The following is a 15,790-nucleotide window of genomic DNA, read 5'->3' on the forward strand; positions in this document are numbered from 1 at the left end:
TAATTTCTGTATTAACCTGTTTTTCCCAGCCAACGCCTTGCTAGAAAGCATTCCTACAGCAGCAAAATTAGTTTGTTAAAGAAACCATTTAGAAATCTCTTGTCACTGATAATATTGTCTTCAGTTAATAAAAACACATAAAGTCAGTTTACATCTAATTCACTGACACACACATGCACACAGACATAAGCACTCATTCTTAATAGCACATTTTATACCATGAATGCATCCTTTTAAAGCAAAAGGTGAATTCAACATTTATATCCAATTATAGGCACAAAGCTGTGTTAATGCAGCAGAGCCCAACCTCTGGCACACAGCTCCTGTAAGCAGCACCGATGCCAAGGTGAGTCACCCATCCCCAGGGGTCTGCCGTGGGTTGGCAGCAGTGAAGATGCTCCTGCAGAAGCAAGGCTATCGGAGCTGCACGAGCTGGTGGCGTGGCAGAGAGATGCAGGCTGGGGAAGGGAGGACTGAGGACAGCCCAGGGATCCACCCCGGCCTCATCTAGACGACTGCAGAGAGCAGATGGGCATGTGTCTAACCTGCTGTCGCATGCTTCTCAAGCTCCAACAGTCCCTGAAGCCACCTCCGCCCCTGTCCCACTGCTCATCCCATGTCCTAACATCATACCTTGACAGGCCACCTGCAGAAGGGACAGAAGGGTGAGCTGGAGAGGACGGAAGCGTAACCCAGAAATGGGGAAAAGGTCTTAGCTAGAGATATGGTTCCCTTCGTGAGGCTCCAGGTAAGGACAAAGCCCACTGCTGGACACCAGCACCGGATCTAGCTGGCAGACCCTGCTTGCCTGTGGATAGAGGTGGCTTAAGCATTCCTGGATAACCTCCCCCTTTCTCACTGCTTCAGTGCAAGGATGGATGCATGGATAGTTCATCACTGGCTCTGCCATACACTACCCCCTGCTCTTTGCCTCAACTGACCTCACTTGACAGTGACCTGATGGATAAATGTTGTGTACCAGGAGATAATATTCTTCTGGCCCCTGTCCCTCCCTCCCTCCATCCCAGACAACAGGATCCAACTGGATCTGCCGCCTTGTCCCCTTGGAAAGCCCCTCTGGCAAGGGAGGAAAGAGCAGAATTTATCAATTTATCCCTTGGGTTGCCAGAACAAAGTCAGAAAATACAGCTGGGTACACTGGACAGACTTTCCATGGCTATAAATTCGTATAGTTCCACTGACGTTTATGAGAGTATGCCAATCACTGTCAGCTTGAGATCTGCCCTGTTATTAATGGAGATGACCATTTAAATACTTTAAATGGTGAAAGAAAAACAAAACTCAAACCCAATGCAGTAGGGGATGTATCAAGATTGCATGAATTTTTAGGGAATGAAATGATAGTTATTCAAGGGAAGAAAGCCAAAAGTGCTGCCTTTTTTTTTTTTTAAAAAAAAGTATATAAATATTAGCAAATCAAATGAGGACTACAAGAGAGAAGTCCCATTACCTGTTGCTCATATAGCCACGGAGATAATGTATTTGGATTTATATGTTCTGCATTTTGAAACTATTACAGTCTTATTTCCTTCTGAATGAGCCTGTTTGGTTAATTTTTATAAAGGTAGTGAGAATTACCTTGTTGCCAGTTTGCCAGTAGAATTCTCTAATAGCTCGCATCATGACTACTCCGACCGGAAAGGTCGCGTTTTCCACCTCTTTTCCTGTAGATGTCTTTATAAAATCAGAACCTGAAAAGGAAGTAAAAAGCTTTATGCTAGTTTTAGAACAAAAGCCACTCTGCACATATGTAGTTCAAACCCTCCAAAGATGTCCTCATGCTTCACAGCAATTATGAAGCATTCCTTTGCACATACGTCCCTGTGGTGTTGGTGCTAACCTTGCTCTGGTGGAGGCTAGAGCAGGAGGATGATACCCATTCAGTTTCAGAGCAAGTCAGACATCCCAGCGGCTAAATGAACATCCCAGCTTTTAATTCTTTGCTCTAGCTATCAGACCAACAATCTCTTCAGGACAGTTCAATGTAATATATGTACCTGTACAGACACTCAGTATATGTGTATATATACATTAGTAGGAACGTGTCTGACTAACCACAACAATGGAAATTATTTCCTCTGAACAAATTTTGCATATAAATCAACATTTTAGTATTTCCACAAGGATCTTTCTGAATAGACACAATTTTCATCAGGTTTTTTTTTTAATTTAACTTTCCATCTATTTAGTCTCACATTTGACAGTCTAGTATTGCATCTCCCACTGCTGTTTAAAGGAAAGAAATACCATGTGTATTTACAAAAGCAGCTGTGTAATACTATAAACAGGGGAAAAACTCCCTCATTATGCATTTTGCAATTGTAATGTTGCAAATTACTGTACTTAGAGGTATAGTCTGTATAAGGCAATAACAAGGTCAAAATATCTGTGTTATTTAAAGAAGAATAGTTAGCCTTGGCTTATTTTTTTCTGATTTCTCACTTGTGAACAATGTTCTCCACTGCCTGTCCTGAATACTTGTGTAGTGTCCTTGTGCATTCTTGCTGTTCTGGGTTGGCGTAAAAAAATCCTGCAGCACAATATAACAAAAAGCTAAGAAACTAACCAAAACATTTTCCTTGCAGTGTATGATCCTACATTGACACAATACAATGACAAAACTTCTTTAATTGCATTAGGGCGCACTTCATCCCTGGGAACCTACTTCTTAGAAAAGGTGTACTGTGGGATCATTAATTATCAAAAGTAATTGGGAGAAGAAGAGGGATAATTCAAACATCGTCTAGTAGTGCATCATCCACTTAAGTCAATTGGAACTGCATCTGCTTCCACTTCAAAATTGGCTTAGGGTCCATTTTGTCTCTTACTTGAATGATGATGCTTCTACAACATCCCCTAGAGTGAGCGAGGAAAGTTTCACTCTTTGCTCAAACTAAGGAGCTGCCTGCGCCACATTTTGATGGCGTGCTGCGGCACACGCCAGAGACCTGTCTTCCTGAAGACACAGCTAGGTCTCAGCCTGATGGGGAGTTAAGACAAAGCCAGGCTTGTTTCTGCGTCCTGTGATTTAAACATAATCGAACAGTATCACTGACATTGTGTCTTGTAAGACCACACTTTTCACTGTAGGCTTCCTGTCTAGGCACTAACTCAGCCCATTCGTGATGGAATTGCACCCTCCTATGACAATTCCCATTCTAAAGAAAAATAGTTATTTGCGAAAAAAGTTTTAACTCCAGAGAAAGTGCAATGTGCAAAAGAGGCAATTAATAGTTGATTGAGCTTTGCAAAGAATGAAGCACATAGGAGAGACAACTGAGTTAGATATTTCAGAGCTACTCCCTTCCAGAGAGACACTGGACATCTGATAGTCACATTAAAACAAGTAACAGTGGAAGTGAAACTTCAACATTGCCAAATTATATTTTTAATTTCCCTTTTGAAATGTAGCACTTAAAAGTCCTTCAGTGCAATACTTTTCATTTTTTCTAGTATAAGGTAAGTCAAAGCTTTTATAAGTCTTATAATTACAAGTCTCTATGGTACAGTTTCATTAAAAACTTTCATTAAACAACAGCTGCCCTTGTATATGGTCTTCTAATCAATTTGGTCAAACAGAATGACTTCTAATCAGCTGTTGATAAAAATAGAAGATGAAATTTTAATTCTAATAGATTAACCACAAACTCAAGATAGTCTTCAAAATCCATCTAGCTCTATTCTCCAGTGGATTTAACGACTATTCAGCAACTCATTACTAAATAGAACAAGATGAACATTTTCCAGTTCATTAAAGAAATGTACTATGTATTTTTGCATTGTCCTCATGATTCGTTACAGGGAGTCTTAATTACAAGATAATGGATAATGGTTATTAAATGCAGACTCCAGTAATGAAGCTCTATTCATTTGCGAGCCTCAGAGACTGCAAAGAGGGGAAAATAAAATTACTAGCTTCAAAAGATTAACGGATCAAATTATTATTCAATTTTGAAAATCTCATTCAGACTTCATAGAAACAAGAAGAGATTAAAAACTAGTATTAGTACAAAAGTAGTGCATTTATATATTTATTTTTAAATAATATCTTAAGGCTATTACCAGAATAATCAGCTTTAGATGTGATTATTAGACAAACATACAGCCAATTTAGTAGCATCCTCTAACAATGAAAACAATACATTTTTATTTCCTGAACAAATTCTATTTATGACACAAGAGCTTGCTAGCAGAATTACATGCAGCCTCTCACAGAAGACAGAAGATGCACACTAGCAGAGAGCGCCACAATAGAAAGTGCTATTAACGTTTAGATTTCAGGAATGAAAAGGGGGATTTAAAAATCAACCACTGCTGTAAAAAGCACCTCATTAAGTAGACTTTATGCCAACCTTGTAATAATAAGGGAGTTTCACCAAGTCTATTTCTTATTCAAGTTTTCAAAAACAAGCCTAAGGAATGAAGTTCAGCAGCAGTTTCATCTGGATGATTTAGAAACTTGAGTTTTATCACCCATCTTCTCATCTTCCTATGAATGTATGCACTCAAAAAATCAAGGCTAATGTTAAAACACATGCTGGATGGCTTTCCCCTTCCTTAGAACAGGTTACATGATTCAATGCAACATTACATGATTCAATGCAACATTAAATCAAAGACTTAAAAAAATGAGTTCTTCAGGGTAGTTTTCTAGGCCCAGTGAGCCTGGAAAAGGCCACACTTTCTACTCTTTTCCAATGTGTAACCACAACAGCACATTGCCTTTCAAGGCAGTGAGTCATGTAAGACTCACTGAATCGGTAAAGAGTGGAGACATCAAAGCCTTTTTGAAACACATCGGCATTACACACCTGTCTCAGGTGGGCTTGCTGCCAACCTAGTAACCCACCTGTGTGTGATACATTACAGCACCACAGCCTCCCAAGCACAAACTGCGTTGGCTTACTTTAACCAGAGATGGAAATCTGAATAAACCTTAAGAAATGTGAACAGTGCCGCAGCCTCTGTTGGGGAGGCTCTCTCTGGTCGCGAGTAACTGAGCTCTCAGCACCGTTGGGAGACAGACCACTTTGGCTCCAGTCACACGTCTTGTGAAGTCAGGTGGAGTATTTTAAGATATTAAATCCGCTTTTCCCGTGCACTCTCAGCCCCCATATACAGACAACCCTCAGCCATGCATTCCACCAAAGACCACTCAAAATAAGCCAGGTGAACGTGCACAAGCTAAAAAGAAAATCAGTATCTTCATAGTGTGTTGCCTGGGTCCATACCTAGAGGTCAAGATGAATCCCATGATATTATTTCTATTCTAGATACTCCCACAGCCCTATCTATGGTAGCACCTGAACAGAGGCGTAGAGATCAGGTATACAGAACCTAGGTGATGTGCCCAAGGCCTCTCAGCAAACATTTGGCAGGGCAGGGATTGAATGCCCTGGTCTCCCAAAGGCCAGAAGAGCTGCTGTGACTGGCCCACCCTACTGCTATCCCCTACATCGTCTCAAAATGCTACAAGGCTTCCCAGTCCATGTAACGTTGAAGCAGAGCATGAGAACTGAAGAATCTTATTTAGATGACAGCATCCAGGAAACACATTCTGGTTCTATAATTAAGCAATAAGGAATAATAAGCAGTATAGCAATCGTGGAGTAATCACAACCTTTTGGTTGTGAAGCGCTTCAAATGCCCTTGGGGAATGATTATCTCCTGATAACTACAGACATCGTGTTGCCTTACTCTTAATAAAGAACAAAGATGCGTCTGGTAGTTTTAAACAATAGTTTAGCGAGAGATGCTTGCAGAGGGACAATTATGCCATGCTACTTTGTAAGTACTTGCAATGAGCACAAATATATCTTGCTTGCTTTAACTCAGATATAACAATATGTGGTGATACACAGTGAACACATACCCTACCAAGACTTCTAGGACTGGTGGCAAAGAGAGGCATGCTGCTGAGGGGACCTGCAAAAGCCCCTGCTGTCTGTGCTGACAAGGTAGCAATGATAAAATAGTACATTATCAAATGTGCATAAAGTCCCATTAGCGAGTCATCTTTCTATCTGATGAGTACCTAAAATAAGGGTCTTAAGATTCACACGTAATTAGCCTGACTAGGGGTGACCAGGTTATCAACCATCTGAAAATAAGAGGCAGAGCAAGATACAAAAGGCTAACGTAGCGGCTAATTCTTGTCAGTTGAGTTATCGTAATTGTCCACTTATATGTCCTTATCCTACTCCAGTGGCAAGATAAAATACATTCCATGCGAGCTTAACTTTGCAGTTGAGAAGAAGAGAATACGAAGAGGTGACAACTCACTTTAGCAGTAGCTCACCAAGTAGCTTAAACTCCATCACACAGGGCTACACTGCCAGACCACTTGGTCAGGTGCTTGTGTGTGTTTTCACACACCCGTGTCTAAGCTACCATTTTGAAAAACACTAGCTTATAAATTGGTCTTTTGTGAACTGCCTACTTTTTGCAATTCTTTTTGGAAAAGTGCCTGCATGGAGTGAGGGGAAAAAAAAAAAAAAGTCACATCATAGGGCTCCATGTTTAATGTCTGTTTAGAAATAAGACAACCTTTATAATGACCTATCCTATCATCTCAGCTTGGTGTTCAAGACTCGGTATGGATGCTTCCTCTCTTGTACACCACCTTCTGTAATAGGTGTTCTGCAGGCCAAACCATGCCCTTAGGAACAGTTATGTATGTGCACGAAGGGACAAATTATTAAGTCCATACTTATGCAAAATTCCCTGTAGATGATGTCTGAAAGAATTCAGCATTTCTGAATTATGCATAGCTCTCTAATGCACTATTACAGTGTCTACCATAGGTCTCCATAGAATATTATTACTTAATTAGTATTAGTTTCTTGTGTGTTCATTTAAAATACGTTTCCTTAGAAGGTTCAACAGAGATCCATATCACCTTCTGTTGCTCAGCTATATAGCATGGGCTCTTGCTATTTTTAGAGAATTCCTTCCAAACCAATCCCTATCTGGTATGGTAACAGAGAAGATAAACAATTGACATATGTGCTCCAGGCTCAAAGGCTACAGCTGGAATCCCTGTCAATGGTGGCGCTTGGCTTTAGGCTTCAAACCACATTAAAGCACTGGAGAAAACATGCTCCCAGTCCCCTCCCGTGTTGCCAGGCAGAAGCAGTGTTGGGAGATGCCATGGTGCTGGAGCAGTTCAGGCAAGTATATACTGCTAGAACAGCCATTCCTCTTCCACTCCAAAGAGGAAGCAGCAGGATATCCTCCCAAGAGTGACTAGTGGGACCACAAGGAAGCTTAAAGAAGCCCTGTATTGTTATCTGCTTGTTAAATTTCATGTTTCTTCACCAAGATCACATTTTTCTTCTGTAAAACTGTGTACCATGTATTACACTCAAGGGTTTTACAGTGTATGACCTATATTAACCTTATTTCATTTTGCAGATGGCATTACTGGAACTGGTTAAGCAGCTTGCCTAATGACACACGACAAGCCAAAGGTAGAAAGAAGAAATAAATCAATTCATCTCAACACCTAATCCTAACCATACTATAATCACTAAGAAAAAATATACCTTTCCTCTCATCTTATCCACTCATAATGCTGTTTTCTTTTACAGACTATTCTGTGGTGTATTTTTTGCCACAGCCCTTCTGATTTTGAGCAAGACACAAAATACAAGAGACATCAGCGCAAATCTCTCATCAGCTTGAGAGCGCACCCCCACACACTCAGGGCAGACGGCCGTGCTGGTGGGACAGCTCTGGCCCCAGATGCCCAAACCCATGGGCTCCTCCAGCACCACATCCATGACAAAACAGAAGCAGGCTGCCGTGGTGCATTCTATCCAGCAGAGAGAAGAGCGAACAGGGTCAAAGGAGTAGCAGAAGCAGAACATGGAGACAGAAGCATGTTGGTTACCCTTAGCTTTAAGGTGTGGCTGTCCATCAGCTGCCAAAATATCTGACGAGTAAAGGGGAAGGGAGAAGAACCACAAACAACTGAAAAAAGCACAGATAGTGTGCTAGTGGTGATAGTAGCTGCAGCACCTGCATAAAATCTAGTGGAAGTGCTCCACAGCATGTATGCAGGCACAGAGCAGATCTGCTCCCTCTCATTGCAACCATCATCTTCTGCACGATTGCACAGCGGCTACCTCCAAAAAAGGCAGGCACATCTTTCAACACCTTGTTCCAACTCTTCACTGCAAAGATAGCGATGGCTGAATTCTGCAGGTTGCCCTAATGTTCAAAAGTCATCATTTGCATTAAAAAAAAAGCTAAAGGTTATAAAATAACACATTGTCTCTGCACAGGGATATGGATATGGCTAAGAGGGGGATGGTGACTTGCCCTGCTTTGGCAGAGTGTTAGTGTCCCACATACAGCAGCTAAAGGTGTGCTGGGTGTTTGAGAAGGAACCACAACGTTCATTCTCGTGGCTTTACCAGCAACACACAGGTTGCTGAAGAGTTTGTTGCTCCTGTATGGAGCAACCTAAAGGTTGGCCTCTCCTTTCAAGTTACATGCAGGCACTCAGGTTCTCAGCACTGAGCCACATGCTACTGTTGGGCTGGGTGAAAAAGCAAAATGCTGTGGGAGAAACTAGACTTGATTTGAAAATCTTACCCATTAAGCTTCCTGTACAAATACTGAATTGCATTGCATCATTTACTTGTTCACATTTAAACTAATCTAAACAATGACAAACTATCCTAAACTGCAATATAATTAAAACAGCACTGATCTAGGTCAGGCTTTTTCCCTCTTGGCATTCTCGGGTTTGGATCAATACATCTCAGTCTCTCAAAACGTTGTCGAGTACATGACATATTATAGACTGAGGCTAAAACTCTGATATATCTACCAGTAATAGCACTGCAATTTGGAAGAAGATAATAAATACTACATGGCATAATGCATACCATGTTTTAGCAACCACATTTAGCTTTGTGCTTTTTAATGTTGATAGCAACTTTGAAACAAATATGTTAACATTAAAACTCTGGTATGCTTAAGTATTGTCTGTTGGCTTGTAATAAATTTACTCAAATTGAAGAAATAGCTCTTTAAAATCCATTTGGAAATACTACACACTGAACAAAGCAAGTAGAAAATCAGTCTACTTTATCAAGAAGGTGCTATGAATTTTAAAGATTTTTTTTTTTAAATTATATAATACAGCCAAAATCATGACAGTTCAATGTCATTTTGAGTGTTTTTCAACACCTTGTGATAAAAGCAGTTTAAGATTCTGTTCTGACTCTAACTCAGAGAAAAGCAGGATTGATTTTTGAGATTTAAAAGTCATGTCTTAATGCCACAGTCAGAATCTGTCCAGCATCCAGCCTCTTTGTCATGCAGAGGACAAACAGCCAACGTCAGCCCCTCTCCCACACTGTTCCCTACGCGTAAAAAGGCAGCTGGCACAGGTGGAGGCTTCAGCACTGGGGGGGATTTCCAGTATCAAAGGCATTTCTGAGGAGCGCTTTGTGGCCAGTGTCAAACTTTTGGCTCTCCCTGAAAAAAAAAAAAAAAAAAAAAGGTGCCAGATTTCACCAGATTCATCTGTGATGTGCTTGTTTCCTCATGGTTTTTACAAATCAGGTAGAATAGGTTACTTAGGGGCTTTTACAGAGGGCTAAATATTCCATTTCTAGTAATCGTGCAATTACTAGGAAAATGTTAGGCACTTTTAGTTTAATTTTTATGACATTTGAAAGTTTTCAGTACAATAAACTTACAAACACATAGATTCTATGGCAGACTTCTGGGGTGCAGGTGTTGGTCATTCTTCTGATACAACAAATATCCAAAGGAGAACACCCTGGAAGGCCCTACCTACACATAAGGCAGAAGAGTAAAATGGTAAGCTATGGTTGTTTTTAAAAGGTACCAATCTTACTCACAGCTCCTTCCCAGAAGTTTCTGACCCTCAGAGTGATTCCTTCTTCTTTCCCCACCTTGATAATTTGACATATGGCAAAACTGCAAAAGCCCATGTGTGTAGGCTGCAATGTGGGTGAGACTGTCCAGGTACCGACAGATGTTTTCACCACTGTCAGTAGGGCTGTTTTACAAGGTTTCTAGTTCTTCAAGTATCCTGAATGCCAAAAAGCCTGCCAGTCCCCTTCAAGAAAAAAAAAACAACCAAACCCCCTGACTGTGCAGCCACACTCCAAGCAGGAGGTACCTCTCTGCTGGGGGTCAGGGAAAGACACACTTCTGTTTTTTTAAGGAATCTTTTTTCCTCCCACTGTATTATTAATGATGCTTACATGAAAAAACTAACAATTTTATTTCAAAGGAATGCTTTATGAAGGCGTGTTGCTGATAAATTCAATCAGACTTTTCTGGCATAACAATCTACTGAGCGCTACTCTAAAAAATGAAGGAAATCAAAAAGACCCTTAAGCGCTGTCAGAAATAGGCAGTAACTCATAAAAAGGTATTTAATATGCTGGGGCATTGTTTCTCCACCTCCATTTGTCAACAGCCTGTGTGATGATCAGACAGACTGCAATCATGTTGAGCATCTCAAGCCAAAAGTACCAACAATCTGATTAAACAACTGCCTGAGTTTTGGTCAAAAACAATTGAAACTGATACAGAAATGCACATTTCCTTCGTTCACTGGCAAAATGAAGATATTTCAATCTTCAAATCTACATTTTATATACAGGTTTTATATTTTTAAAAAAACACACTAAATATATATTATCTTTTTGTACTTTGGCATTCCATGCTTTTTACTGAAATACTGTGAATGAAAGAAACTCAGTATCAAACTCTCTCTATGTTAGATGTATATATATCCTTATAGGTATTTAGTGGCAAGTTATTAAATGTCACTATTCATTGAGACAGTACATTTTATTATATCTTTCTTATAGTAAAGAAAATATATCTAAAGTTCGTAGCTTTGCATGGCAGTATTTCAGAGCCTCACTTTGGTATCAATGGCCTCTTCATCCACATACATTCAGAAACAGAAGTGGTCAAGCAAAGCATTACCTGTGTTTTACCAAATTTTCACTTCCCAAATTGCAGCAGTAGTGATGGTGTCACCATCACAGCAGGAAGCATAATAGCCTGGTCTATACCTTTCCTTCTGTAATGCTCAGCTTCTGACATAAACAGCAAAAAGTTGCAGTACTGTCTCTTCATTTGAGCTTGGTCCTAAGCATGCTCTGCTTAGGTCATACAGAGCATAAGAGCAAGCAAAGCTACTCAAGGCTGCACCCCAAAGAAACAGATATTTGATGTGAACAGACAGACCCTAACTTGATAAAAGTAAAGCCTGGCAAGATCCACACTTTTAACTATGACTTCTAACAATATCTAAATTGGTATTAATGTCTTCTGTAGTGACTCCAATTATACAGTGTCAGGAGTGGGATCATGAGACATACTACCACGTTTTGTGTTTCATACATAATCTGTAAAAAAACTATAGAAGTTTAAACAAAATCTGTGGGCTTTTTGTTTTTAATAGCAGTTACTTTTAATTAAGTAAATCTTGATCATGCCATGAGACTATAAATCAGGAAGTTGAAAAACCTGTCACTTGGTTCTTCTCCCCCCCATCCCAATAGCAAGGCGTACATCTCAATAAAGCAGCTGTTTTTCACAGATACTGAATCACAGCTGAAGTTATGAGGAATTATGTGTTCAGCATTTCTGTACATCAAATCACATACAAAGGTATCTAATAAGTATTTACACTGGAAAACACTGCTCTGAAGTGGAGTATAACAGTGTTGCATACCCCTTATCTATCAACTAAGCAAAGTATTAACTTTGCTAGACATCTGAATAGTGCTTTAAGGCCTCCAGACATTAGCCCAGAGCAAAAACGCATTGTCTCCATTTAATTACCTATATTTTCAAACTTACTGTGATTAAAATGACTGAGTTAAACAAAATGGTTACTAGTAAGAGAAGATCACGGTTAACCAGCAAGCTAAGGTGGCTATATATGCATAGAGCTCAGAAGAAAAAGATGCTGCTGCATGCTGTTTGCTTCTCCAGTGTGAATTTATAAAGGGGAGTGAAAGTGCAATATCCAGTGAATTAGCAAGAATTAAAAGGATTAAAATCTCAGGGACCAATGAAGTCAAAGAGAAATGGAAAATGGATTCAGCCCTAAAAAGATAAAATTATTTAACAACTTATTAAAACAGTTCATCATTGTAATTAAAATCCAAGTGCCTAGAAAAAAGTGGCACAAGAAAGGTAATTATTTATGAGGAGACTTTAAAAAGCCATTTATTGTGAATTTGGGAGAGAATCAGCCTGAAAGAGTTGGTAGTAAAAAGAAATTGTTTGTTTATTCATAAAACTTATTTTGGTCTAGCATACCACTAAGAATCCCTAACATCTGCTCAATGGCAGCTGTAAGTAACATTAGGAACACTCAGCCAATTTATAACTTTCCTTTTTATTAAAAAATAAACAGGTCTTTTTAAATTATTCACTATGAAATTAACATAAAAATCAGTGCTGTAGCAACTCACATTCTGTGGAAAGGCATCTGCAAGCTTTATATGATCATGATGATTTAAACTTTTCTACGTTTCACTGACTACTTTACTATTTATGTGATGTCCCACCTAATTTAGCAAATGAAGATGTAGAAAACTTACAAGCCGTACCAGAGTCACAGCCGTGAATAATACGTAATGCACCACTGATACTTCAAATGCTGTACTGGTTGCTTCCTTCCAACTTGAATGGATTCCATTCTCACCTTCCCTTTGCCTTCCGCCATTTAAAAATTCCACTCAAACTCAGATTCTTTCCTGCTTCTGTCTTTCATGAACAGACATTAGACAATAACCTCAACTGGCAGAAGCCCTCTCTGAATTATTTTTGAGTAACAAAATGCAGCAATGTTACTAATTAATAATTATTTGTTCTCATCTGTAGCATTTTCAGATAATTTGCAAAGTGCTCTGCACGTTCCTGTGTTTCACTCCAAAGTTGTGTTCTTAAGACAGTAAAAAAGGCACAGGAACCCTTCAAAACTAAAGGCTTCTACCTCTCACTAACACTTTTTTTTTTTTTTTTTTTACTTAATCTCTGGAACATTTCAGCAGAAAAATATATTACTTTCTTCCTAGGGTTCTCTCCTGCCTTCAGTTCTCTACTTCCTAATGCAAGCAAGTCCCTGCAAATGAACTTGCTAAGAAGTTTTTCAAAAGCATGAAGCAGCTCTGTTTATTTTATTAGGATTTTTTTGTTTTACTTCCAAGCAACAAACCAGCATTTCTGCAGTACGCTCTGGAGACAGTTAGTTTAAAACTAAGCGAGCTGTAATTCTAACCCAGGCGCTGGAAATTGCTAGAAATGGCATCATTACAATAGCACAGGGTCCATCCAGCTGAAGTTCCCGAAGGAGCTTGCCTCAAAGCTGCAACTGTTCTGCAACTGGCAACCAAGCAAACTGCTGTGAAGATAAATTTGCTTACATCCAGAGTAGCTGCACACAAAATACCTGATTACCAGCATGTTACATTTATGTTATCAACAGTTATGGTATCTTGCTATCAGAGCACCACGTGAAAATGCTACCCCTCCTCTTAAAAGTCATGAGAAACATGGCACCCCCTTCCATCACACCCCATCAGGCTCTTTTCTCATCTTGGGGATCAGGTTCATTTCAAAGCCCCGTTTACGTGTAGGGCTTTGTGTTTCCTTTGAGCCCTCTACACATCCATTTCCCAGGACCAGTGGGAAGGAGGCTTGTGAAGATATATGATTCATAATTTTGTATTTCATAATTTAAGTTTAATGTGCTGCACAGAATATGGAACATTGTCATCTGTTTCCTTTTTAGCCCATTAAGAGATGAACTAACAAATCTCCTTGATAAACTACAAGAATTCACCTCTGCAATGTTTGGGATAGGCTGGAAATTGGACATTGGATTGGCAGTGTAACTGCAAGAGTGATCAAAGGAAGACTTTTTGCTTACAAAAAAGTCCTGACATCATCAAGGAGGAATCTTTCCTACATCACAGATTTAGGGAAAACTCAACTTGAGAAATTATCTGCAGTTGTACACTGCAGGGAAATCACTATATTGCACAAATGGTAGAGGGGAAGAAACATCAAAGGTGCAAATGACAATCGGATGTCAGATCCCTGTTGACTTGCCATGAAGACAATGGACTTTGCTGTCATCTTTGTCTTTGAAAAAATTGTCTCAAAAGCAGGACAATTACAGACCGCTCTGGGAAAGCTATTGTCTCTGGTAACTATAAAGTAAACATAGCCAGGAACTAGAAATTGTCTTATCTGAGAGATGCTAAAATTAAAAAATACCATTTCAGAAAAGGAATTTAAAAAATATAAACTAGGAATATTTCCCAGGGGATAAAATTCCAAACTATAGTATCAAAGACGGGAGTATCTTCTGTTCTTTTCAACACCTTCCCAACACAGTTTGCACTTTGTCAACACAAATCAAAGGAGTGCAGAAAGCCTGGGAGACAGGCTCCAACCCAGGTACCTACCAAGGAAGTTCAAGTACCTTGTGCAACTCACCAAAAATACTGCAAGCAACCACAGAGGCAAGCTGGAAAAAGCCATGGAACTTTCTTTCCGAACACCACCGAAATGAGCACATTCCTGAAGAATACTGCTATATCCTACGGTCAAATTCTGATAGAAATATTTTCCTTTGAGAAAAGACTGACAAAGGCTATGAAGAAGACCTGTTAAATTCTGCTTAAAAACTTGCATTTATAAGGAAGGGAAAATGTTGAACACAAGCATAAATGTTTGCATTAGAACAGGCAGCCCTGTTTAGCTCAGTGAACAATGTGTTTGTAGCATCATGCAACCGCACAGTCAGCTTGGGTATCCAGCCTGTTTCTCTGCACTTAATGATATAACGCTCTGAAATCCAGCATCAGCACCATTAGAACACGATCTGTTAAAAGTTAGTGGATGTCTTTATATTGATCTCACTGTGTTTTAACATCCAGTTTATTGGTAAGGAAACTATCCATAACTTCCTTAAGACAAACTTCTTATTTCGTATGACTAATTTTTGTCCCACTTTTATGTCTCACTATGTATTTCACTTATGTTTGTGTCCATCTCTTGTTATCCTTGTTTTCCCCTGTATTCCTGTCTCTTATGATTAAATGGGTTTATTCAAATTAGTGTCCATAGTACTTTAAAATAAGCTATTGTTGTTCAAGAGCACATATTCCTAGTGTATTTTTCCATTCAACATCTTTCTTTTTAGAAGCTCAATTTCACATTTCTGCTGTCATGAGCGTATACCTTCAAATTAGATAGGCACAATCATTAGGACTTGCCACCCTAAAAAGCAACAAAAAAATCCCAGGACCTGCAACCCTAAAATCATTCTTAGTTTATTTCCACATCTATACTAAGTTTCTGTTAAAGGACTGGATTTTCTAACTAGTGTTCCTACTTGCAATCTCTTAAAAGATACTTTAATATTTCATAAGCCAGTTTTGTATAATTGATAGATACAGTAAATTAAATATTTATTTCTATTTTTCACTGGTTTAGTAGAATTTAACACCTGCTGCTGACAGAATAAAAAAACAACCTGAAATATCAGAGAAATAAATAGTACCCTGTACATCTATTGATTTTACATAACATTTCCATGTTTTAAAATTGCATTCTCTCAAACCATTACCTTCAATACTGGAGCTTCACAGATGCAAAGTTTTTTGCTAGGAAGCCGTGTTATTTTGATGGCATGTTTGACTAGAACTATTCACTGTGCAACAATTTCTGAGTCTGAGGTGATATG

The 15,790-nt window shown here is 39.2% G+C and overlaps 1 protein-coding gene across 2 annotated transcripts in view; it reads right to left on the reverse strand.

Moving 5' to 3' along the window:
• The window catches only part of DERA (deoxyribose-phosphate aldolase), a 58,032-nt gene that overhangs the window by 6,446 nt on the left and 35,796 nt on the right, over window positions 1-15,790 (reverse strand). For both annotated transcript variants that reach the window (XM_042795319.1, XM_042795318.1), the window contains exon 7: window positions 1,600-1,712. In XM_042795319.1, the coding sequence (XP_042651253.1) occupies window positions 1,600-1,712 (113 nt within the window). The remainder of the gene's footprint in view (window positions 1-1,599; window positions 1,713-15,790) is intronic.

Source organism: Tyto alba, unplaced genomic scaffold (genome assembly GCF_018691265.1).
Source record: "Tyto alba isolate M040663 unplaced genomic scaffold, T.alba_DEE_v4.0 Super-Scaffold_21, whole genome shotgun sequence".
NCBI lineage: Eukaryota > Metazoa > Chordata > Aves > Strigiformes > Tytonidae > Tyto > Tyto alba.